This window comes from Acipenser ruthenus, chromosome 21, assembly GCF_902713425.1.
Source record: "Acipenser ruthenus chromosome 21, fAciRut3.2 maternal haplotype, whole genome shotgun sequence".
In the NCBI taxonomy this organism is placed as follows: domain Eukaryota; kingdom Metazoa; phylum Chordata; class Actinopteri; order Acipenseriformes; family Acipenseridae; genus Acipenser; species Acipenser ruthenus.
The window spans coordinates 6492450-6520327 of NC_081209.1; the positions used below are offsets into that span (position 1 = coordinate 6492450).

General features: G+C 36.9%; 1 protein-coding gene across 1 annotated transcript; it reads left to right on the forward strand.

Moving 5' to 3' along the window:
- The first annotated feature begins 363 nt into the window (after positions 1 to 363).
- On the forward strand, positions 364 to 27614 carry LOC117427587 (solute carrier family 15 member 4-like). Its single transcript, XM_058994616.1, has 8 exons — positions 364 to 1987; positions 4785 to 5080; positions 6360 to 6531; positions 7002 to 7106; positions 8012 to 8180; positions 11937 to 12095; positions 16842 to 17000; positions 26261 to 27614. Exons 1-8 carry the CDS (start codon positions 1415 to 1417, stop codon positions 26398 to 26400), a joined length of 1773 nt encoding a protein of 590 aa, XP_058850599.1. The 5' UTR covers positions 364 to 1414; the 3' UTR covers positions 26401 to 27614.
- The last annotated feature ends 264 nt before the right edge of the window (positions 27615 to 27878 follow it).

Genomic DNA, 27878 nt, shown 5'->3' on the forward strand with positions numbered 1-27878 from the left:
CCAAACACTTGGACTGCTGTTAGTAATATACGAGTGTCTCAATAATGTAATATGATCCAACAGGTTTTTTTTTTGGTTTTTTTTTTTTTTTAACTTGATCTCTTTTACCTCAAAAATCTACTACTGGATTCAAGTACCTATACAGACCAACACGTTTCAAGAGTGGACCTCCAGTTTTGTTGGAAACGTGTATTGTTTGTCACCAGGCTGGAATACATACAGAAAAAACACTGCTAGACTGTGTGCAAACTTTGCCGGCGTTATATGTCCCTTTAAAAATGTCGGCGTGCAGGTAAAGAGGTGGGGCCTGCATGTTTACACGCAATCTCAATCCAGGAAGTCCCGATAAAAATGGAAAAGATTGAGGTGAGAAGTGTCCAATGCTGAACCTGTATTTGTGATGTTTAGCCAATGAGGCGGTGTCCTTGTGACTGTAGGCGGTCCACGGAATCACAGGATTGTGCTGTGACTTATGTTTATTTCAGGAACTGTTTGTGGAAGTGAAGAAAGTCACTATTGATTCCGTGTTTGGGGCACGATTTACTTGTAATAAAGACAATTAAAAGCAGGTTATTTTACATTAAATTAGGACAAACACAGGAGTGAAAATAGCGACTTTAGCTTCGAACAGAAGTAAAAATAACGTTTTAAGAATGGTCAAAAATTGGATGGTGTTGGAAATATATAGGAGGCTAAACTAGAGATAAGTATTTGCAATTATTTTATTTATTTATTATCATTATTCATATTTTTATTTGTTTATAATTTGACGTGGAAGTGTCTTATAAATAACTGAATATACGCGGTGTGCATTACGTTCTTTATAAACAAATACTAAAAACAGCTATTATTGTTATTAATATTTAGTTCAGTCCGTTGTCATTGGTATTATTGTAAAGTAATCATCTGTCATTTAAATACACATTCTCAGTCGCCTCAGTGCTACTAGTCATACATATGTCAGGGCCATCTAAAGAAAAACTTACTTGAAACTTAAAAGGAAGCTAATAGCTGAATATATGAAATACTACTATTTGGACATGTATGTTTGTGAATAGTTAGCTGTAAATGACTGTTTCACTTTACGATAAACTAGCATAAGAATAACGGTTTCGAGAAAATTTCGTTTTACTTTCTTTTTGTTTTGGAAAGCCTTACAAATTCTACCAACTCATTTTACTGTATGCATATTGATACAGACCAAATTTGACGACGACGTGGTGGCTATAGATGTAAAATATTTAACACTGTAAAGTCGTATTAAGTTGTAACATAATAAATAAGATTTTTTTTTTTAAACTTAAAACTTTGCTAGATTTGTTGGAGATGTAGGTTTGTTTAGTAGGATTTCATTCAAAGTAAACTTAAATGTGAAACTGAATTGCCATATAATACAGAAATCAGAAAATAAATAATGGGAAGCCATGAAGTTACTGAGAGTACCCCTCTTTTGGGACCCCAAACCAATGGTAACAGGAGCCCAGTCTCTGTCTTTGAAGGCAGGAGACTGGCATGCGCAGCGATCCTGATAGCAGAATCTCTGGAAAGAGTGGCCTTCTATGGGATTACTGCAAACCTGGTCCTGTTCCTCAACGGAGAGCCTTTCTTCTGGGAGGGGGCACAAGCCAGCCAAGCCCTGCTCATCTTCATGGGCGTCACCTACCTTGTGTCGCCCTTTGGTGGCTGGCTAGCTGATGCCTGCCTGGGGAAGTTCTGTACTATTATCTGCAGTATGCTTCTCTATCTTTTTGGGATGTTGGCTTTCCCCTTCATCGCAGCGTTGGAGACAAGAAATGCCCTTTGTGGGGAAGTCAGAACTTACCCTTTGCAGCCTTCAGAGTGCATAAACGGCACTAGCAGCAGCAGCAATGTGACCTGTCCCTACCCCCAGCAGTACTGCAGTCCTGTGATCTTCAGTGGTCTCGTAATAATTGGTATCGGTGTGGGATCAGTGAAATCAAACATCACCCCCTTTGGAGCTGATCAGGTACAGTATGTGTGGTGTATAGCGTAATTAATTTATCAATAGTACACTTTATAATAAAATAAGCATGGCCATCTTGCTTGAGGTTACAGTTTATTGTTCTTCTTCATAAAGGTTTTTATATATCTTGCCCATTCGCAGTCTTACTGTGGCAAAAAAGTTTCACTTCTTACACAGTGCGGCAATCTGGACCACAGAAATCATGAAGTGTGTATTGCATTAACCTTTATACTACCATTATGGAACTTCCAAAGCTGTTATGGGGAAGAAAGTGTCGCTTTCCTGGCACTGAGAAAGTTTTCAAACTTCTGGTCCAATTACCTGCTTCGTCACATCCCCAGAGCTTCCATTTTATTTAGATATTTGAAAATGTGAAGTGACTCTTCCTTACTTTGACAACACGTTGGCTAAGCCTGTTGTATAAATGATACATTACAAAGTGGCCACAATATAGATAAAGGGTTTAGTACTAAGCCTTCAGATTATAGATTTTGTGCAGGGTATACATCTCCAAAGAGGATTGGTTACCAGCAAGCCTAGACTTTTCCAGTGCATAAATGTTCCTAAAGTAACACAGCCTTTCTCTTGTCTTTTAGTCCAACATGTGTGTCTCCTGCAAAGAGTTGTAATTTTAGTGTTCATCTCAGTTTTGGTTGTTATAATATTGTAAACCTCTTCCTACAATTAAAAGAACAATATTCTTAGTATTACCTGCTCTGCAGTTCAGGGAGCATATACAGTCACATTGCTTTATACAAAGGAATGCACCTAAAGGTGAGGTAGCACATTGCTTTATACAAAGGAATGCACCTAAAGGTGAGGTAGCACACCCTATCAGTGATGTTGTGAGGGTAGAAAAGACAGAAACTGGATTATGTAGTCTGTTTCAAATTGCTTTTACAGTATTGTTAAATGGAATACAAAAAATGCTGTACACTGAGATGCTGAATTTGTTTCTCAGCTGAGGGATAGAAGAGTTGCGATATTGATCAGGGGAAAAACAATGTTTTTTTTTCATTTAATTAGGGCATCCAAGTATGTGGAAACTGTACATTAAACCTAATTTTTGCATGAATGAAAGCTGCCTGAAAAGAAACTCTAGCTTCAAAATCAAATGTTGCCGACTAAACTCAATATCATTCTTTTCAGAAGGTTAAAATTTCAGTTCTAATTGTAAATAAGTTGGTGCATCTTAACTTGCATCTATAAAGTATTTAGAAATAAATAAATGTGACTTGGCATGAAAGTTACTGTATAATTCTCTTTTTTCTTAAACATCGTTCTTGTTCAAAATGCAAAAAAAACAAGTTGGGGTCATCTGGGGGACACTAGATACGAGTCAATTTTTCCCTCTCTTGCACTGACCAAAGCAAGGGTCTTAGGGTGGCATAGGGCAATTGTCACAAAACATTATTTTATAAAAAATAAAGTACAAATACATAAATAAATAATTTAAGAGCTACAGTACTACATTCCTCAAAGTTGTTTTTAGCTAAGATTATGCATCAGTCGAAGTAAACTCAGATTTATTGTGTTGTTTTGAGCAGAATAATTACTATAGTTTTCTGTGACACCATAGTACACTGGAATATGTGTACTTTAAATGAGAATGCCTTACACCTACTGTACCACCCTGTTGTGTTCACCATTCGACACATTTGCCTTCCCATGAAAACATTGTCTGCAACTTGAGCCCAATGCTGGGGTTGTGATTTAGTATAGTAATTAACTTCTCCCTCATGTGATCACCGTGTGCATGAATTTTAACATGCGGCAGCATCATTCAATTACTGCAGTAAATCATATGCAAGAGTACATTGGTTAGATTTGTATTTTTATTTATTGTTAGGTTATCAGTGAACCAAATTCTAAAAAGCTCAGGCTAACTGACCAACAGGATATGTTTGCAAATTAGAGTTTTGTACTGTGAGCCTAGGGTTGTAGGGTATTACCTATGATGAATGCATCACAACTTCATATTGAGTGATTAGAACTAAACTGAGTTTAGAGTTAACTTATTTCTGTTATCAAATTTTCTAATAGGACCCAGGAAAGTTTTTTTTTTTTCCTTCCCCTCATGAGAAAGTTTGCTTGCCTTTGGCCATGACATGATTGATTTTGCACCACTAGGCTACAGTCTGTGCCTGACAAGGATGCATTAAAAATACATGCATAATTTGTATGTTAAGGAAACAATTTAGATACATTACAGTATATTGGACTAATAGCATGGGTCTACAGCATTTAATTGGAACAACAAATGTTACCTTTTTTTATGTCTGACATTTTTCAAACTAAAAACTGTCAGGGTTTCACAGCCACAACTTAAGTAGATTTTTTTTTTTTAAAACAAAATATTTGTTGCAGACTATTTTAAATTAATACATAAAATAGGAGGAGAAGCATAACTGATTTCAAATGCATCCTCCAATTTAACATTTATTCAGTAGAAAATATTCTCCAGTGGGCTTATTTGCTGAACAGTAAAATAACTGCATAGTTGCAAATATGTAAACAATTAGGCCTACTGTATACTATTCTTGTAAATAATTCATGTAAGCCTGTGTGTGTACAGTGAGTATTAGTAAGCAAGTAGACCAGTCTACATACACTGATACATGAACAGCCATAATCATCATCGACAGTATTCCTTGTTATCTGAAATTATATGCAGCTGTATTTCATTTGTTTTCAGTCACTCTGCAATGTGTTTTATTGTGCAATACTTTAAGAAACAGTTAACATAGAAACCCACATACAGTATATATATTTAGCATGTTCTTTATTGTTCTCCATCTAGGTGAAAGACAGGGGCCCTGAAGCTACTCGTAGATTTTTTAACTGGTTTTACTGGTGCATTAACCTGGGAGCAATTCTGTCTTTGGGCGGCATTGCTTATATTCAGCAGAATATAAGCTTCAATCTGGGCTACATCATTCCCACCGTCTGCCTTGGCGTTTCCTTCTTGGTGTTCCTGTGTGGCTGGACTGTCTTCATCACCAAGCCAGCAAATGGTAGTGCCTTCACTGACATGTTTAAGATTCTTGGCTACTCCTTCTGCTCCAGCCAGCGGCACAAGGAGCCAGCCAGGTTAAGGTAAAGAAATCCTATTCATGCAAAGCCTAATGCACTGCCAGCTAAGAGCGAAGACATGAATAATAGCTTCTTTGCACGCAGTTCTACGAGCAGAGTAGTAAGAGTTTAAAATAATAATAGACTGTAAGTAGATTATGAAGACAGAGTTCAGTGCTTGATCCTAGTTCTGTACAATTCATTTTCGTAATTGATCATTTTTTGGAAGGGGAGGATTCCCCAGAGCTATTGCCAGACTTTGCACCACAGTGCATGGAGCACAATCCATTGCAATGTTTTTTGAGACTGCCAATCCTGTCATTTAAATAAGTGCCAGTTAATTCACATTGTGCGCCATGGGAAAAGGATGAAAAGGATTACACTGCATCCTGCAGCATCTCAACATATAAATCCTAACCAAGCATAACATAAAAAATGTTGAAGCTAGTGTCTTGAATCCATTCTTTAAATATACATCATTCAATGGATGCTTTTCATCCATATTGTTTCTTCCTTAGGAAAGAAAATATTTTGCATAAGGAAAATCTTAAAATCTCTGTTCTCAAAATCAAAAAGAAATACTAATGTGTTAAGTGCTCAGAATTGCTGGAAACCATGCCCTGAATCAAATTACTGCAATACTGTTTGTTTTCCTTTCTTTTTATTTTGTTGAAAATATTGATAATATATTCTCATTTTCAGTACTGTATGTTAGTATTTACATTGATTAAAATAATTTGTTTTCTTGGTGATTAATAAATTGTGTAATTTTAGTGGATCGTACGTCAACCCTTTACTGCCCAGTGTATGTTCCCACACCTATTTTAATGCCTATTTTCTCAATGTCAGATTACTGGACACTGGGCAGAAATGGGTTAAACACCGTACTAGTCAAAATATTTTTATTTTTGGAGTATTCTTTCCCTTTATCAATTTACATGAATTCAGTTAGGATGCAAAAAATGTTTGTGGATGGTCATTTTTAACCAGTATGTTGTTTTTTTGTTTTTTTTTTACATTAATGAAAGCCAAGTATCTAGTAAACCGCTTTATTTAGATAGTTAGTTAGATAGATAGATCTCCATGCAATTAAAGAATTTAGTATTTATTAGATTACATAAGCAATACAAATGTAATCTAACCAAACCATCTGTTTATTTGTGATTTGTTATTTGTTTTATCTAATCTACATTTCAAAAATAATATATGTATTTTTAAATTCTGATTATAGAATAAATATATACATAAGAATTTTTTTTTTTTTTTTTACTTACAATCTTTTAATTTGCCATTTATTCTATAGAAATCAAGTTCATGAAGTGTGTCCGCCAAGGCCAAAACCTAACCTGCTGGACAAAGCAAAAGAAGCCTATGGAGGGCGGTTTCCAGAGGAGAAGGTGGAGGAAGTGAGGGCCTTGTTTAAAGTCATCCCTGTATTTTTGGCACTCATACCATACTGGACTGTGTACTTCCAGGTAAGAAAAGATATAAGCAAAAGATTTGAAAGTTCAGTGGTAATTGTGTTACTGCTGCATAGAATTACATTACGCTTGTGAAAGAAAGATAAAGCGGCTTATAAAATAGATTAGAAAACCACTGTGGAAGTTACTGTGTCCTGATTGGCTGCTGACATTCTAATCCCATTGGGTTATAAGAGTATAAAATCACAGTTCCATGTCAATACACCATGAGCCATTTTATAAGCGCAATAACACACTTGAAGGCATGAGTTCTACTGATACAACCCATTTCTACGGTGGTTGAAGGCAGTCTGCTGCACCTTCTTGTGTTTTACTGCTTATTTTGTGTGTGTGTGTGTGTCATAAAAGTTCACAGTCGGTAATTGCAGCATTAAAATGGCTTGCTCAGGCCAAGAAGTTTATGGTGACTACTATAGGCTTGATTTGCACTACTTTTGTGACCTTGTTTTTCACGTTAATTTTAGATGCAGACCACGTACATCCTCCAGGGTCTACACTTACGGATCCCTGAGATATTTAAGATGAGTGGAGAAGGAAATAATTCTACTAGCATGAATTCTGTACACATGGTAGGAAAACTATAACAAAAAGCCCAGGGAAACAAGCCTGCAGTGTTTTTTTCTGCATTTTCTTTTTTTTTTCCAACAAGGAAATGAGCTTGGTATTTATTGATCACCCACATCAAAAGTAGCAACCGTACTTGGAAGCAGCAAGTTGAAGCAGTAATGTGTAGTCCTTTTGTTGTGAACTTGGTCTTGAAGAACCTGGTCAACTTAAATGTTATACTTCTATTGCCTGATAAGATTAAGCTTGCATTTAAGCAATTTTTATAATCATTTTTGTACATTAGGTGAAATGTTGATCACAATTTAAGTATATGTTATATGTATATGTAGTAAATATAGACTGGAGAGGGGGCTCATAGTGGAACACTATAGCCCCAGAGGGAAGAACAATACAGGACTATAATGCCCGAAGCTGCAGGCTGAGGGCATTGTCCCCTGGAGTTTCCCACTAAGCCGAGTTCTGCAGTCAAGTAAATTACAATAATTAATAAAACTTTAGTTTTAAATATTATGTAACCATTTTTTTGGCATAGAACTGTCCGCCTGACTTTCTCATTGCGTCGTATTTATTTACATTCTTTTTAGGCAGGACATACTTTCTAAAAATGTTTAATGATCTTATTGTTTAAAACAAGTTTAAAACAAATGTGTTTGACATTTTATTTATTGTGCTCTGTAACCCTGTGCGACAAACAATGTATAGGCAGGAAACAGTTCAATCATTTATTTATAAATACCATCAAACAACCTCAAGAAACTTGATGTGATGCAGTGAATGTAGATGGTGACCTGCTTTGTCATGTTACTGATGATCTAATTTTGTATTTACAATTCTGGTGGGGCATAAATGTCACAATTTTCATCATAATGAGACTAGTGGTAGTGTAATATGTATGTTTTTTTTTTAGCTCCCGTCTGCCTGGCTCACCATGTTCGATGCCCTGCTGATTCTGCTCCTGATTCCTCTGAAGGATAAAGTGATCGACCCCGTTCTGAAGAGGAGGGGCCTGCTCCTGTCGTCTCTGAAGAGGATTGCAGTGGGGATGTTCTTTGTCATGGGGTCTGTCGTGGCTGCAGGTAAGCAGGAACGTCTCAGATATCATGGGCTATAATGCCAGATAAGAAAAGTGTGGGCGGGTATTGTACGTAGTGCAAGAGCTTCAGCTTTTGAATACTGACATCCATTCATACCTACGTATATACATACATGATACTTGTGGACAATAGTTATGTGGATGTAAAAAGGCTAAACAAACATTTGTAATTAACAGTAGGTGAGGACGTGTTTGGCAACGAAGAGCTTAATCTGGTCTTCTTTCTGAGCAAACCAAATTTATTGTTTTAACTAAATTTTATTAAGAAAATTGTTTTCCATAAGCATCTACACTTCGTAAGGGCAGTTAATGGTGAACTGTTTTTCCCATTTAATTTCTAATCGTTTCGCGGTTTTAAAGTTTCATTAAGATTACACTAGATCATCATGTGCTGTTCTGTAGCCTTTTCAATCTTTCCATCTGCTAACTTCTATTTAACGAAGAGGTCAAGAAGAATTTATTTTAGTTTATTAAATCAGGGTTTACTAAAAGCAGAAGCAGAAAGTCAGAGGCGTTAAGATTGCTCTTTTAGTTAGCTTAGTTGTGTTCCTTGTAGCTGTATGTTTGTTTATGTGTGTGTGTGTTTATTTTTTAAAGATGTTTAACTCTCTGATCACTGTCTGTGAAGACTTAACCCATTTTCCTTTGTATTTCGCTGTTTCTATAAACCTTCAGTATGTCTCCCCCTGTGTCTGTCTGGAATAATTTGTTCTGAAAACTGTGCATGAGTCCCACAGTGGAGGGGAGAAAACAAACAAAAAACTGAACATCATTCAACTGTAGAAAAATGGGGACAGGAGGTAGCAGGTTTTGCCCTACAGACAAAAAATGGAGGTTAAGGGATATCTCTTGTGTGTGTGTTTTTTTTTTTTTTTTTGTTTAAATGACCCAGCGTATTGTCGTTTTGGGTTCTGTATAGGTGTGGGCACTAATATCAATATTTTGATATGATATCGATAATAATTTCCATATAACGATATCTCGGGATTAAAATTTAAAATAAAATAATGTACTCTTGCAGAGACATATTTTGTATTGCTAATACTGCTAACATATATGTTTCATATTGCAATTATTATATTTTTCTGTGTTTTGGAATACATCGATATTATCAAATAGCGACACATACGTGCACGATATCGATAAACAGTTTTCATGTCGTTGCCCACCCCTAGTTCTGTATCTGGTTTTATGGTTCTGTTGTTTTTACAATAGGTATTCTTATTTCCTCATTAAGTTTCCTTTGTGAAGAAGGATTTGTTGTACTTGTTAATAAGGTCAGCTAGTGTGCAGACACAGTGGGTTATCAAGAGGGAAGATGAATATACTGTTACATGCATCAGTATCTCAGAAGGGTTTAATAAGGACCCATGGGGCTTGCCTAAATCCCAGGAGAAGGCTGTGATGTGTGGTACATAGAAAAGATCATTGGTTTCAACACTTTTGTTATATTATTAATAAATTGCATCAAACGGACAGCAGAGTAAACAGTATGTGTTGAGAAAAATCTAAATAGTTTTATTGATAAATGTAATAAGGTCTGAATAGAGATTGGTGTCCTTGACAAGGGATAACATCCCTGAGTGCCACCTGAGGGACCTTTTTCTTTTATACAGTTCATCAATAATGAACTTGGTCATTTATTATTAGTCATGTAAGGTAAAATTTAGCAACAAAGGCTAAGTTTGCACCTAATTATTTAAACAGAATAAACTATTGGTCCAAGTTGTTTCTTGCTAGTTTTATAATGCAAAAATAGTTTTATTCCTTTCAGAAAAATGGGGGCAAATGTTCAGCTGTGGGTGTGGTTCAGTTATCCAGAAAATCACTTCTGCTTTATCCGGAAACCACTATATTTTGTTAAAGTTGTATGTTTGTATAATTTAGAATTTATGCTAGTGACAGTGGCTTATTGTATTCTACAGGAAATTATTTAAGTAAAGTTAAATCCCGTTTTCAGGCAAATGTCATTTTTAGCCATCCTCCTTAATTATCTTGTTAAATTTAAAACACTCATTTATATTTGGGTAATGCAAATACACCGGATTTTAAAATTGTTGGAGCATGAAATCTTTTAATGGAATGAAACTCAAGGATGAGGTTTTCAAAAAACCCTAATTGAAACTCAGAAGAGAACTAAAATTACAATTCAATTTCATGAAGGCGCCATTGCCATTCTCTTAATAACTGTCAATTGCTAATTGGAGCATTAAATATTAAATAAAGGTAACAGACATTTAAAGTCTGTTTCAAGCTCTTTTCAAAATGTCCGCTCTAGTGCACTGGGTTTGAGATCCATCTTCTAAATCACTGCAGCAAGAGCGATTTAACAAAACAAAAGTGCTCTGACTTTATTGTTCCATACCACATCATGGATCGTTATGATCGTTACCTGTTTGTTAATGAGGACAATAATCCTTACGCTATCCATGCACTAGAGCAGACATTTGGAAAAATGTTAAAAGTTGTCAGGACGTTAACAGTGAAAAGATTACAGGTACGTTTTTTTAAACAGTTGTAGCAACACATGGGGACGTGTAATGCTATATTTTTCAGAACCCCGCTACTTAATCTTTAAGGGATTAAATTGATTGAAATTAAAAGTTTGTTTTACCCCCCATGGCGCTTTGTTTGCACATTATTGGAAATCTGCAAACATTTGGACAGTAGTTTAAAGGAAAAAGCTGTAGCACATGAAAAGAAAATATATAGAGAAGTAGCAAGATCGAGTGAAACAGCAGTAATTTGTGAAGCCCTGGGAACCTGCAAACCAAGCTCCAACCTCCAGACCTCTTTTAAAGACATCTTGATCTTCTACCCTGTCCATATAATTATGATATAACTTAAGCATTACAGTATGGCAACTATGTTTTTTGTTTGTATTTTACTGTATGTAAATCTTGGGATTTCCAGCATGTTTTTTTATTATTTATTTATTTAATGCTACATAAAACTGTCCTGTCAGCTAAGCCTTAAGCTTGCACTTGGTGCTGTAACTGTCTTGTTAAACTTGGAAGGATAGTATAGGAGGTCGGATTAGGAGGCTCTATATCTCAACAAAAAAATGCAGCATTAAGCACAAGTGCCATGGGGTGCTGTCTCACTGGGGTTATCTTCAAATAGCTGCTGCTTCCTTGATAATGGTAATCAAATAAAGCCTTCAGGATAGCTCCTGATCACAACGGCTTAAAGTATTATTGTCCAACAATCCAGTCTTATCCATTACAAATTACTGTAATCTATTTCAGTACACTGCTTCGATCTGTATTAAACTGTTACTTTACTTGCCACTTAATCCCTAATGGAGCATCCAATATCTTTTTGTTTCATCATTTTGTCAAGCGGCTACAATTTGGTTTTCGATATTATTACAAATAAGCCATCCAGAGTGTGTACTCTGTTTTAATAGCTAAATGTCCAAAACATTCGTATTGTCTCAGTGTCTTGTCAAGATTCCCCATTTAAATGTAAATGACTGAGCATTCCTGGTACTTCTGAGGAATCTTTTACACTCTCTTTTTGGATTAATGTTATATGAGTGTATATATAGAAGCAACTTCTATCTCTTTTTTTCCGGATAACGGCTCTTTTTTTTAAACGTTATGTAAGTAGAAGATAGACAAGTTAACTAGATGTTTCTCGGTGTAGAAACCTAACCTGTAAACCCTGCATCACTGCATTTAGTTGTTGTTGTTTTTTTTTTTTTTTGAAGGTTTACAGATTATCTCTTTTTTTCTAGGGATTTTGGAAAGCAAAAGACTGGATGTTGTTTTCAAGAAGGATACCATCGATCAGGTCATTGGCAAGGTGACATACCATGCAGCCAACTTATCAATATGGTGGCAGGTGCCACAGTACGTGCTCATTGGAATCAGTGAAATATTTGCCAGCATTGCAGGTAGGTACCAAATAATGCACACCAAACACTAAACAAGCATTGAAATATCCTGACAATTGTGCTGTATTTTTTACTGCACCATCCATATGTTTCACTGAGAGCTTCCAATAAGTCTGCACTTTTCACACCCCTGTAGCACTAAAACAGATTTGTTTTCTCTAAAACTTGTACAACACTTTCGGGAGATGGTGGTGTTGCTAATATATGTGGACTTGTCGTTAGACAGTTTAATCCTAGCATAGCAACAGCCTGATATCTTCGTAATAGCAAGCCCTATCAATCAGTTGTAATGACTCTAATCAATGTTTTTTTTTTCTTTTTAAATGAGCAAAAACTCTTTTGAGATCACAGCTTTGGTCACCACTCTGATGTTTGGGTCTTGCTATTGTTAGTGAAATTGCTGGATAAGGAGTACATAACAATATCAGTCACGTAGCATTGATTTTATAAGCCAATACGTTTATGAAACTGACAAGGTCAGATTAGTTGGGAAGTTGGTACAAAGTTGCTGTTTTGTTCCGATAGTTTTCTTACATCACAAAGCTATAGGGGTCATACGCCTGCTGGGATGCCTATTTTTTAAATGTTATCTTGTTGTTCTTGCAGACTTTAAAGTTCCATATTCCTGTTTTGTGTGTAGACGTTTTCTTGTCATTCCTTTTATAAGAATCTGGATCATTTTAAAATATGTTTCTTGCTATTCCCATAACACTCTGCTGGGTATTTCGATGGCATTTCTCATGCTGGGACACTGTAGAGTGGCATTGCTGTTGACAGTTTCTCACCAGCAGAGTCAATGGGGGATTTGTAGGAAAACCTTCTCTCCCATGGTAGTATTAACAGCAGGTGGAATTTCCTCACATGTGTGTTACAGACAGCTGCCTAATTGAAAAAATGTTTGCATCTAGGCTTCTTCCACTTTATTTGACACTTGCAATACTAATCTTTCATTTACTAGAAATGTGTAAGCTTTTCTCAATGTGCAAAAAGTCGACAGTTTATTTTAATAAACCTTAGTTGAAAGATGTGCTCTCTTAGTCTGATGTTTTCAGTGGGGATTCATTACTCTGAGAACTAAAACCCCCAATCCAAATGCAGTAGCTCGAAACTGCAGTACCACCGAGAACATTACTATTAAATCCTATTGTCTGATCTGTGGTCCTGGGCTCCTGCACACTGTTACAGAAATTTAATTCACTGAAACTGATATTCAGCAGAGGGCTTTACTGATGGCTCCTAGCACCTTCTTGATTGTTCCTTAGTGTGTGGTGTTCATCTCAGTTTCTCTGTCCTCTCCTGACTTTTTTGTAACCTTGTCTAAGGTCATTGTGATCCTTTGTCAGGTTTCTCTGCTGTTTTTTGGTTGTCCAAGAAGGTAATGCAAGGGTATGAATCCCTTGGTCTATATGTCGTTAAACGTTTCTTAATAATAAATGCCACTTAAATCTACTGCAAGATAAAGGGATTTATCCAGTGCATTTTTGCCAGAAGTCTTTACTTTAAATGACAATCGGTTGGGATTTCAAGAAGGCTGACTTCATAGCCCATTTTCTTTGGTGTGTTTTTGTTTTAAATGAGAGAAAATAAGTGTTATTTTAAACAAGACATGTTATTTAACACAACAACTTACTGCCAGTGGTTACCTTAAATTTACAGAAAATAGATAGATGGGGGCAGAAGTGAAGGGGTGTAATGTAAATTAAATTGAAAAAGGTACATCTGTCTGCATCAGAGATTGTAGATGGTGTTTTTCACCTGCTGGGATTTTCACCCATTTAGCATAGAGGAGCAAACTGGTGTCTGGTATAAACTCCCCAAGGTGAAGAGATGAAGTCCATCAGCAATTTTCTTCCTCAAACCATGACAATTAGAGAAAAATGGAACTCTCCTCTTAGATAGCTCAGATTGGTTACCATACTCGAAAGTGTTTTACAGAGAGGTGAGAGAACAGAAGAGAGTCAGTGAAACACCAGGACTGCATATTTCATGTGATGAGTGAGCCAGGTCATTTTTAGGAAGCCACACTGTAATTTCTGTTTTCATGTAATTTGGCTTTTATCTTGAGATGGAGAGTTCTGAAATACAGTAACAGAAGAGGTTTGTTTTTTTTTGTTTAAATTAGGGGTTTCAGGATGATGTGCATCAATCCTATATAGTTAGGGGGGGTGGTTAAAATCTTCATCTCTTTGAGGCGGTTTCACTATTTCAGGATCTGAAACTTATGACATATTTTCTTTTTTTGCTGAATGCATTGAATGTCTCACTTGAACCCCTGAATCCTGGGGGTTTAATCTCCAGAAATGATTTGGTATTTTAGTTAAACTTCCTGCAGTTGTACAATAGCGGCAACAAAGCTATTTTTGACTTGGCACAGATACATTTTAAACATGTTCATTTCATTACCAAAGAGTACAGAAAACAATTCCAAACACTCAGACATAGTTATGGAATATTGTGCCATCTTTAGATACTCCTGGCCTAATTGGATACTGTGGCTGGTTATTATTGCCTGCATAAAATGTATGTAATTTGTATTGTTGGTGCCATTAGTTTCTTATAATTATTATTATTATTATTATTATTATTATTATTATTATTATTATTATTATTATTATTATTATTTATTTCTTAGCAGACGCCCTTATCCAGGGCGACTTACAATTGTTAGCAGATATCACATTATTTTTACATACAATTCCCCATTTATACAGTTGGGTTTTTACTGGAGCAATCTAGGTAAAGTACCTTGCTCAAGGGTACAGCAGCAGTGTCCTCACCAGGGATTGAACCCACAACCCTCCGGTCAAGAGTCCAGAGCCCTAACCACTACTCCACACTTCTTACCACCATCACCACTATTGTAATTGTGATGAAAATGTATGGATGTTCCTTACCACAAATTCCCTCTGGGTTCATGGAGATCTAGATCATTGTGACCTACTTTTGTATGTATTCTGGTCTTCATTAGGTTAGGTTTAGAATGTTGTTTCTTCAGAAGCACTCACCCAAATGTGTTGAAGCCTGAGTTAAAATGTTCTATCCAATACCATACTGTATGTGGATCTTATTTAAATGAGAACAAAGACAGAGGGGTTCTTTTTCAGCACTGTACTATGAGTTGTCACAAGATCATTACTGTGCTGGCAGTGTTTTGTAGGTAATTGTCCGTAAGGATTTTAAAAAGTACAAAATACCCCAAGGCAGCACAGTAATTACAATAATTGTGTTTGTTACAAGCAGCACAGAAACAGGAGATCCCTGAATCCCAGTTTTTCTGAAGCACTTCTATGACAAACCTTAAAGCTTTGTAATGGATGGACCGCCCGCAAGTCTTCAGCCCTGACAAATTCCACACCACAGGGAGCTTCGATGGCAGGAGGAACAACAGAGACAACAACAAAAAAACATTATTATGCAGTAAAAAATAAGAAAAAACGGTTTTTAAGGTTACTGCATGTCCACATTTGCTATTAAGTGAATCTGAACATGCATATCATTTCAGACACCACCTATAAATTACTTCATCTCCCTGAGCCACTGATCACAGAGTAATTCTCCGCTTCATGCATCCCCTGCTGGCAACACTGCTGGTTGGAAGGAATATGTTCAGTCTTGCAGGATTATCCCCTTAGGGTGATTTTAAAATATATAATTTCGGAATGTTAAAACTAACATGGTTTCTAAAAAAAAAAAAAAAAAACACGCAGTCCCTTTTGATATAGCCCATAGCAAAACATTTTGCTGCAGTGTGACCTGACCATGACAGCAGACCCAAATGTATATTTCAGCTTGCCATCATCAGGGAAATCAAACTTTTTTTTTATTTTATTTTCTTCTTCCTAACGAGCCGTGTTAGTTACAGTACAGGTAGCTCCAAGGGAAGTGCATCAACCCCCAAACTGCATTGCATTAATTTGATGCAATGTTCCCCTCCAAGGAAAATCTCCAAAGGTAGTCTTATTTAACCAGAGCCTCATAATCTTTCCTGACAGCTGCAGCTATAGGGCTTAATTTGAAAAATCACAGGTTTGAGATGCCATGAAATTATCAATGGCAGCCAGCAGGCAGGAGGAACTGTGATGGCAAAGACTAGATTTGATCTTTTTTATACCAGATTAAATATTGAGATGAGCTTCCAGTGACGGCACTGCTATGTAGGTGGTTTGATTTATTATGGGACAAATAAAATGAGGAAGTGAAACATTAGAACTGTTTTGTTGTTGTTGTGTGTTTTTTTTGTTCTTGTCATGCTGAAAGGCTTGCCGTTCAACAATTTAGTTTCCCTCTCTTAAAGTTTTATTTTTATTTTTATGTGATGTCAGAAGCTTACTTTTTGTTATCTTTGTATTCCGAAGCCACTGGATGGCAGAACTCCACATTATTTACAGTTCCTTTACATCAATTATATTTCCATATGAACTGCATGAATGTGTACATTTTAGTTTTCAGTAAAGGAGTTAAGACTATTTTAAGGAAGTGCCTTCATCCGTGTAAATCCTTGATATATAGCCATGTAATGCTTCCATTATAACGCCTGATCAACACGTATTGAAAACTGGATTGTAACGACACTGTTTGCTTTCATGATCTGTTGAAGTCACACCAACAAGTAATCTTTTGCTTAAGGAGGGGGTGAAATAAGTTAAATACACAAAATGACATGGAATGACACTTTTTTGGACAAAGCAAATCTTGCTGTGAGCAGATAGAGTCTACCATACTAAAATGTAACTTCTGTTCCCACAGGTCTGGAGTTTGCATACTCCGCTGCACCCAAGTCCATGCAGAGTGCCATCATGGGTCTGTTCTTTTTCTTCTCTGGGATTGGCTCCTTTGTCGGCTCGGGACTTTTAGCCTTGGTGTCCCTCAAAGCAGTTGGCTGGATGTCCTGTCATAAAGATTTTGGTGAGCAAGAAATACTTAGCTGAGTCTGTCTGCAGGACCTGTTCTGAACATGCAACCTTTTATTTCTGCATTGCAGCACATACACTGCCCGGACACTTTATTTGGTAGAACACAGCTGTGTGGTGCGCAGGTTGAGTCATACAGCGCAGGTTCGAGTTCTGGCTGTGCGAAGCAGGCCGGTCTTCGCTGGGAACTCCTAAGGGAGCATCACACTGACTCTGGCACTCCCGTGGGTTAGGGTCGCAGAACTGGCAGGGACGCTACAGCGAGCCCTGCTGGCGGACACCTGCAGGGCTGGCCTTTGTCTTCCAAAGGTCGGTAGCTAGCTGACATCCGCTCTCGAGTTCCTGGGTGACAAAGGAAGCTGGCTTGGTTGTGCGATAGGAGGATGCCCACTGAACCTTCGGAGGGTCTCCTGAGCAGTGTGGGGGAATTGCATTCCAAATTGGGAGAAAAATTGGGGGTCAAATAATAATTGGACACAGCAAATAAAAAAATAATAATAATACAAAAAAAAAGGTTTCATTTTGCGTTTCCTGTCAAGCAGAGTGAATTGTCTGTCTAGTTTGATTTTTGTCTGTCTAGTTTTATATTTCCTAGATTAGGATCTATCCTTGTGCATTAGGGACGCATCTTTCGCATTCTGATAGCACACACTTATGTTTTCATTTGTTGTTTTTCTGTTGTCCCCAAGCTGTCTTAATTACTTTCTGTTTTTAGTGCTGTTTTACCACAGTCAATTAAACGACACACCTGGCGAGTCTTAAAACAATCCACAAATCAACCCTTGTCAGCATCACTAAACTAATATTTCAAATTGCCTGTCTCTGTGGAAAATAAATGCTCTATGGAAAATAAATGCACAGCTATTTACATGCTGAGTGAAGTGGAAACAGAGCATCCCTCACAGTCAGTGTGGGCTAGAATCTTTGTTTTAGACATTCTGGAGAGAGCTATTCCACTTTCTCCATAACTAATGGGTTTGTTTCAGGGTTGACTAGGTGGTGCTGCAGTAAATATACTGTCACTCTATCTGACAACAGGTTTGAGAGAGATACACTCCTGACAATATCTGTCCTGTTGGTTTAGGGCTGGGAGACTAGGTATAGCAAAAACAGTTTTGGATGAGTTGATGTGAGGTTGACTGTATGCAGGTTTAATGTACAGCCCACATAATTACCTCTATCCAAGTTAGGCTACAATTTGAACAGTCCTTAATGCCATCAACTGGATATTTAAAAGCAGTTTTATATTCTGGAAAGCAAGTTTGAGCGAGTAATGTATTTTGAACAGTTTATAAATTAAGGGTTTGACAGGAATGTATAGTATTTTTTTTTCATTTATGTATTTATTTTTTACAATTATATTTACCCACTTGCATGTAACTTGCCAGTTTGGGGGTTGATCTGGAAGTTGAATTAACCAACTCAACATTAACTTTTTAACTAACAGCTCAATACATCTCATGATTCACTTCATCATGAAGAGGAGCTTATTTACAGTAGTAACATCTGATTGCTAAATCAGTATAGATTGAATGTTGGTTAATTGTCAAGGCAAGATCCACTTTACTGAACATGTCATAGGTGGTCAGAATGAAGTATTTTTTATGAGAACAAGTTTTTGATGTGTTAATAGGTGTGTGAATGTTTTTCATTTTCATCATATTGTTGCTGTATTCAGTTTCTTACCAATTCATTATTTTTCCATTCCATTAATATTAAATACTTAATAGTGCTAAATTTAGAAATACTAAAAGAAATGTAATATATTGAATGATAAGTGTTTTGACAAAAGTCTTTTTCATTGTCTTCAAAGACATTTCCGTACGTGACAAATTCTAGTACAGCCTCTATGAGGTGGGAGGAGAAGGGTAAAGCTCAAATCAACCAGATCATTTCTATAAAGTACAATGTCGGAACTCTCTTTACACCACTTCCACATTTTAGGGGATGCAAGGGCCAGATAGAGTTATTTTTGTGATGCAGTGTGCTTTACTGCAGTATTGAGTACATAGGCAAAGACACAGGTGTTTTTAAGTCAGTACTTTCACTTCTGTTAAAAACAGTACTCTGTACTACTTAAACTTTGTTCAGTAACAGTTTTGTTTAATTATCACGTTAACTGCAAACAGTAGCACACAATTTGTAAACAGGCTGAATATCAAATCATTTGGTACGTAAATGGAATCTCAGTAAAACATAAAAGCATCTCTGTTGTAAGTCGGTTACGATGTGACCACAGATGTGTATATAAAAAGCCTGACCTTTTTTTTTATCCTATGGAGGAAGAAAACCACTTATCTTCTGAGTGACAGGGACGAGAGAGTTTTGAATGATCACAGATTGGTTTAATGGACTATCAGGCAGTGTTTGTAACTGTGTAGGATGAACATACCCAGAATCAGTGCTGTTGAATTGATAGCTCTTCAGGCAGCTTAGCATGGGCCTTAGAGATTTAGAGATGGCAACTACATTCATTCATCCATTGCGCGAAACAAAAGCAGAACATTTTTATTTAATTCTGTTACATTACATGGTAGTCTATCTACAATTTACGATCGATCAATACCAAGTGTTAATACCACAATCAGTGTTTTAACACCCGATCTGATTGAGATCAGTCGATTAAATGGGACGTTGTCAAGCAAAAATCATGCCATAGGAATGGGCCAGTAGCTACCTGCAAGCCTACCAACAGGTAGAGTAGGTTTGGATCTTTAATGGATGTCGGATGCAGTAGCCACTAGAGGGCGCTAAAAAGCGGTGTTGAAATAATAGTAAAAATGACTTTAATTGTAACACAGTTAGGTTGAGATTAGGGTTATGACCAGATGCTGCGATGTTTGGCCTTAGCAATGGAAGACAAGCGTAACATGACCAATAAGTTGCCACCTGTTCCATCAAAACATTACACACAAAAGACAACATTCCTCCGCCCAGGAGAGCAACCACCAAGAAAAGGTGTTAAAACCAATCCTCGCCCAGCGCAACTGGAAGCTGCTAGAGACTGGAAAATGCTGGCAGATGTTGGTCAACGGCTCATTTTTCCACCTGAGTTTGCCATCACTAACCTTCGACCAGACATGTGATCTGGATCAGCACGCCATGTTCACCTGGTAGAGTTAACAGTGCCATGGGAGGATGCTGTAGATGAGGCGTATGAGAGGAAGAAACTGCGGTATGCTCAACTAGCCACTGAAGTGGAACAGCGAGGATGGAGAGTCAGGGTTTACCCAGTGGAGGTGGGTTGTCGAGGATTTGTGGCACACTGTACAACCCAGTTTCTCAGAGACGTCGGATTCTTCAGTGGCCAAGAGTTGCGTCGCACAGTGAAGAACTTATCTGAAGCAGCAGAGAGGAGCAGCAACTGGCTGTGGTTGAGACGGAAAGATTCTGGCTGGGGATCTCAAGCACAATAGAAAGAAAGAAACGCTGATGTACGGGTAAGTAAGCTGGGCTGAGTTGAATGGGGGACAGAATCACCATCGAGCCCTCTTGAGGTGTCGTGGGCTAGTCGACGAAACACAGAGGATGGAAGGTGCCCACTTGAAGACCCCAAAGATGTACCCTACTTAGCTCAATCCAGATGGTTGTCATGCTGATGTGCTGGGGAGACCGCACTGTGGTTGATCCTCGGAGCCAGCATCGCAGCCATTGTGTGTGCTGATGCGCTAGGGAGGCAATAAGCTGATCCCTGGAGCCAGCATTACACTTCAGCCATCAACACCAGACAGAAGGATATCTACATCATCATATGGAAGGAAGCGCAAATGGATGGAGACAGATATGGGTCACATTAGTTTACTGTAAAGCTGCTTCTTAGTTGGTGCGTATCTTGGCGAGAGCCGAGTTCAAATCAGCATGAAGTTTTAACATCTACTCTTGTGTAATGGAAATCAGGGGCAGATATTAGGTTTACGTGTAGGGGATAGATTTAGGGGATAGATTTAGGGGCTAGTAGGTACATATGGGCTGATTTTTGCTTGATAACATCCTATTTAATCGACTGATCTCAGTCAGATCGGCTGGTTTTAAATAATAGGCCTGGTTCACCAAGCTTTGAGAAATACTGATTTCTCTTACAAATATATTTTCATAATAATAACTATAATAATAATAATTATATAGTTACTCCTATTATGAGATCATTATTTAAAATGAAGCTGGCCCGGCAGGTATCTAAGTTATTTCGTCCCTTATTAATTTACTGTAGTAATATAAACCAACAAGCTGAAGCAGCACAGTAGGGAGTATGTCTTAATATTGTGAAGAAATAAATTCACATCATGAAATCTCTTAATATCTGTGACATAGTTGTAAGTACTCATTGTGTGACCCTGAGCAAGTCACTTAACCTCCTTGTGCTCCGTCTTTCGGGTGAGATGTAATTGTAAGTGATTCAGCAGCTGATGCATAGTTCACACACCCTGTTCTCTGTAAGTCGCCTTGGATAAAGACGCCTGCTAAATAAACAAATAAGTATAGGTGCATACATTAAGAAAAGAAACCTAAGAAAAAGGATTTGCTGCTCCCAATTAAAAAATAGTAATCTTCTTTGATGTTGACTCAGTCATTCAGGGTTTGCCTGTAAGCTGTCTGTAAAAATATGTGTAGTGTTCTTGGTGGTTGTATAACTCTTTTCTAGTCTACATAGTCTGGCTTTTCTAGATTTATCAATAAATAATATTTATAATAAGAAAAGGTTGATTAATTTTTTTAACTTTATAAATAAGTAGATTTAGTTTCTTTCAGATTAGCAGGTTTAGCTGCATTTTACATTGTTACCATTACTGTTCTGAAAGTCATTTATTTAAAGCTGTGATCCAAATTAAGTTTCACCCCTACTCCAATACAGTGTTTTCAATATTTTAATGATAAAAAACACAGTAAAATTGGCTGCATGCTGCTTCCTGCCTGTGCAGCAATTCAAAGAAATGATTGGTTTGAAATTCAACCAGCCACACAGCTGACTTGCAACCAGCCTGCTGTGTGTGTTGTTTTATTTCACATGAATAATTAAAGTAATGGGAAGTCTTATTAGATTTTTTTTTTCTTTTTATTTTGGTATCTCACAACTTGCATTGTTTCATCCAGTGTTTGTGAATATCATGCTACACTTTATTGGCCTTCAAGTAAGTTTATTTTAAAGACCTGGTGCAAGATAGTTTGTTCTGTCATGTATTGTTATGTACTACAGTATATAGGCTGATGATTGACATTTTAACACACTGCTATACATTCTATTGAATTGGTCCAGGTTGAAGTACTGTGGGCTGTTTTCTCTTCTCTATCTCTACATCTTTTGCTGTGACATAGTGGTGATTTGTCTTTCTTCACAAATCACCAATACCTACCATAAAAACTAGTGTATGAGTTGCACCAGTGTATAAGTGCCCCCCCCCCCCCCTTTTTCTGAGACAACAATTTCAGGAAAAAGCCTATAGGTCACACCGGTGTATAAGTCACTCCCCCTTTTTTAGGACCCCTAAAATACCTAGAAAATAGACTTATACAAAGGTTTTTACAGTAGTTTTTCCCCAATTTCTCTATCCTGCCCATCTCGCTGGCCATCTGTTTTGTGTTGCAAGCGTTTTTTTCCATATTTCCATTTTTGGTTTCTAAGTATTCATTTTCAGTCATGTCACCTACCCTGTTTTTCTCCTTCATATCTAGAGTAGGTACTCTTGATGTGCACTTAACGACAAGTGTTATGTCGATTGCCTTAGCAGTGTTGGACTGCCTCTCAGGACACCTACCATCACCCACCTTGTGGAGTACATGCCACGCTGGGTCAAAGCTGTGATCAGGTCAGGCAGTGCCAAACCCATTATAGATACAGGTCCTAGTAAAGTGGGCATGCAGTTTATATAACCTGACCTTTGCAGTCCTGTGGCCATCAGTCTCATATTTGTTTTTGTATCTGGGATGAATGTATTTCGCATGTGTTGTACCTTAAATGTATCACCTGCTGTGAGAAATTGCACATAATGTTGTTTCAATTTACAGGATGGAAACCATGCCATTACACCCACGAAACTAAAATACCTCTGCTGCTTTATCATTAGATGAGAAGGCAGAGTGTAGTATCCTTTAAATGCAAATTGATTCTTTGATGCTGGGGTTTGGTTATTTTTTTCTGTGAATGTTGCAATTTATTTCCAGTATATTGCTATTTTCACAGAAAAAAGAAGGCAGCAACATTGATGGATTCAATACATTTTCAGAGGTTGTTGTACAGAACTATTTTTTTATTTTTATGTTATGTTAATAAAGGCCATCAAAAAACGCATTCCTCTGGTAAAACATAGAAATATCCTTTAGGGTTTTTCGACTATCTATTGTAAGGCTTTGTTAACTTAACAAATTAAAAAAAAAAAAAAAATACAATACTTCAGGAGGTGTAGGCAAGCCAAAATAACCTCTTCCCGAACATGGTATATTAGACTTTTTTATGGTTTTTATTTTATGAAGAAGGGATGCTGTCATGCCATGCATGGCTCAAAACCAAGATTCGGGGGTGAGAGACTGGATCTTATATACCAGGGAAACATTGTGGCTATAAAGTGGGTACCGACTGCATTGTTTACATACCTGCAAGTTATAAAACTGAATGTTTGTAGTTAGCCAAATTGAACAACAGACTGTTTTAACATTGTATATTGTAGTTCCCATAGGATCTCAGTAAGATAACAGTTTTATTGATTTTTGTCAACGACTGCACCTAAGGGTATAACGTTCAGTTTTGTGGCTCTGATTTCCCCATAGTGAGATATTTGCCGATATTAAGGAAACTGTCTTTTTTTTATTGCAGCTAGACTCCTGAGTAAACAGAAATTGGGATGTTTCAATTTTGATGGTAGTTTTTATGCGTCTCTCAATAAAACAGAGATAAAGTTTTGTAGCTCCATCAGAGGAAACAAAAAAAGCAAGTAGCATCTGTCTAAAACCCTGGTAGCAGTGATCCAAGCCGTACAAATCTCACCTCAAGATGAAGATGCATTCATTACCTTAATGAGAGCCAGCTGCTGCTTTTAAACTTCATACGCTCCTGTTTTCATAGTTATAGGGAACTGATTGTTTAGCTTACATGGAATAAGGATGGAGGGTGTACTGCAAGTGAGTGGAATGTATTACAATTACAATTAATCTCGCTATTTTAAAAGCGTCAATCTTGGTTTTAATCGCATATTTAATTGATACAATTACTGCATCCATCTCATTCAAGTTTGTTTTATTACTGTTGTTGTTGTTGTTGTGTTAATGTTGTTCTTCTTATTACCTATAAGGCCTTACATAGTCTTGGACATTATCAAAATCAGCTGACCACATATGTCCCTGGTCGTTTCCTGAGATCAGAAAATGCTAATCTTCTGACAGTCCCTAAAATTAGTTTGAACTCTGGCATTTAGTTATAATGCCCCTCGTCTTTGAAACTTGCTCCCGATTCAGGAATGCTAACACAATTTAATATTTTAAATTCTGTTTGAAACGCAGGTGGTGCTTCAGATTAGATGTAGGTTATGTTTGTGATACTGAAACTCAATTTGTCAGTAGATACAGCAGAAGGTTTTTTTTTTTGTTGTTGTTGTTTATAAACTTCCCGTTCATAAGTTCTTCACTTTTCGTACTTTGCTCCATAATGCAGTTATATGACAAACGTTCTTGTTGCATGTGCTCACGTATATTAAAATGGTGAGGTAGTGAATAAATTATGGTATGCTAAGAGGGTGAAGACAGGAGTGAGATTTAACGTGCATTAAAAGTGTTTGTTCCAACTTCCAAGCAGCACGAATGTGCTCTGATTCTGTGGAATTAAAGCGCAGAGAAATACGAAGTGCACAAAAAGCAGAAAATGAAGTAATATAAATTCCTTTCAGACAAGATGGTATCTTGATTCATTTCAAGCAGACAGTTTTCTCTTTTATAGAACAAGGACTAAACGGATTGCGAGGTTAAGGATCGGCAGTTTCTAAAAGTAGAACAATTTGTAAAAAAAAGAATACTTTTATTTAATATGGTTCACATGTATTTCCTGTCCTGCTGGTCTTCAGAGGCTGTACCTGAGACTGCCCATCCACTCAACTTCCTCCCGGGAGAAAATAATAATAATCAGACACCCCTGACTTGGACCCTGAGGTGCTTTTAAACCATTCACTGCCAACTCCTGGGTTTAACTAGGAGGAATGACAGATGTGTGGAATTACGGCCTGCCTGATTAAAAAAGAAAAGCTGCTTTTCTTTCTCTTTCTCGGCTTCTCTCTATTTAATAATCCCTTTTGATTGTCTTTCCGGTTGAAAACATACATCTTTCCATATGTAGACTACATTGAAAAGGCTGATTAAATAAGATACTGTCATTGAAAAATGCTAGAGTGGCATCTGTTGTTACAAAAAACTAAAAGGTTTTGGGAACACATAACAACCTTGAAGTAGTGGACCCAAAAGAATTGTGAACCTCATATTTGTTGATCCAAGGAAACCTGTTCTGCTATCCATTGTGGTTTTCTCAAGGAACAGCATGGCTAGTTTCCCTTAACCACTTATTACCTAAGGTATCATTACCTTTCCCTTATGTCTGCTTATTGCATACATAAAAGCCAGGCTAAAAAACGTTTGGGTTTAATAAAATCTGCCCCCCTTTTAATGGTTTGAATGTAGGGTTTACAGATTTAGTTTTTGGTTCTAGTTGAGGCCCATGAAAGGCAGCAATGTTCCTGAATGTTTCAAAGCCCTTGCATTATTTCAAGGAGAAAGTGCACATTAAACTGAGAGTGAATTATGGTGATAATATTGAAAACCTTTGATAGATGATAATCTCACCTGACGTTTTGAGTTTTCCGTGTGATGATTCTCTGGTCTGCCATTGACCTGTTTCGCTTTGGAATGAAAATGCAAAGTCACAGATCTTTGCTACTTGAACTGTTTTAAAACAGGAAGCCAATGCTTCAGATTTTTTGGCATTTGATATAATCATTTGCATTAACAGTTAACATGAGTCTGATGAAAGGCATGAGAGACTAGACAATTAACCAAATGCTCCGTGCATCCCCGTACAATTTAATTTACTGTATATAAAATGTTTTTAGTAGACTAACTTATTCTTTTAAAGTTTGTTCTGCATAGTCATACTGTAGTGGAACATCACTGCTCATTTGTTATTACAAAAACTGGCATTTGAGTAACACAAAGATGATGCATGGTTTTCACTCATTTAAAGATTATGCTTATTGACTAATGGGTTTTCTCTTCTTTCTTTAGGTAACATCAATGGTTGTTCTTTGAATTACTACTTTTTCTTGCTTGCGGGGATCCAAGGAGTAACTCTGCTGCTTTTCCTGGTTGTCTCAGTGAAATATGACAAGCAGAGAAATGCGCAGCGGCAAAACACAGTGTCTTGACAACAAAAATAGAAACTCTTTCATTGCCTGAAAGGAAAGCTAAGAAACTTGCAGTGCCCCAATGTTGTTAAATGCACAGTCCCCTTGTATCTTAAGCCATAGTTTTAATACTGACAAAATTTAAAGTCTTTGCAGAGTGACACAGCATTCAGCATTAAAGTTGTTGATGGAACAGGAAATATGTCAACTGTATGTAGACTTATGTTGTTATGGTAGCAAACTGATGATTAATGTTAGGCATAATGCAGGTACGTGTCAATTCACGTGGCTTAAATTTAAATTGCATGTGTCTAGGTACCACACCTTTGTGAGCAGTTATGGTACGGTACTTTATTCAGAAACCTGTTAACACTTATTATAGTCACAGTCCATCAGAAAATTAAGTTTACAAGAAGTGGGACTCCTCAAATACATGCACTGATGCCTTTAGTAGTAGTTATTTTATTTTTGTCTTTTTTTCCTTTTTGATGTCAGCAATGGTAATGGCTTGCAACATGGGGTTATGCAGTTTTAATTCATCCTTGTCTTGTATGAATCAAAAATATAAAATATGTCTTGGATGATTCGGAGGGTCGTGCTTTACTGCAACTAACCTATCTGAGGAATATACTGTGTAAAAAGATAAATTAGTCATATTGATAACTAACAGGATAGCAATTTAACTCTTGTATTTTCATTTCGTCCTATTTTTAAAATCTGTTGCAATATTAAATGTGTTTACCACAAAATCTACATGAAAATAGTTCCCATAGTGTTCTATATTTCATGCTAAAGGAATTTGAACAGTAAGAATGTGTCATGGAGTTTGTTGTATATTGGCACAGCATATTGATAATGAACTGGACAGAGCTCCTGTACAGTAGTGTTAAAAAGATTATGTTTCAGTTGCTACAATGTGTTCTTATTGTTGTCAAAATTTGAATCTAACAATTTAAAATGTATCTTTTTTTTTTTTACGACTAACATGCTTTGGTTTGTTCTTTCGTTTTTGCAAGTTGGATTTATTTGTAAAATATCACTAACATTTTGAGAATCATTTTTAACATCAGCAGAGGTTTGCACTAAATTATGCTGTAGAAATAAAAAAAAAGTGGTAAATTGGGCTTATATGCAAGCAATGTTCTGATTTTTTTTCTTTGTACCTGTATATTGCTTTTTAAAAAAACCTTTCATATTGTAAAAAAAAAAAAAATGTATTAAGTAAAAAGATTTCAGAAAATGTGATTCCACCAGCCTATTGTCTTTTTTTCTGCACTCAAGCAACAATCATGCACTGTTACATGTTTAATTTTCATAACCACGGTGCACATTCATTTTATCTCTAGTAAGCTATTTAGATTAACTGAATAACCCCCCTAGTTTGCTGCCATTCATATGTCACTCCTAGAATCATAGTGGGAAATGATGCTGATGTGTGAATGGGAGTCAGTGCAGAAAATACACACAGTATCCTAGACCAGAGCTTACTACATGTAAGG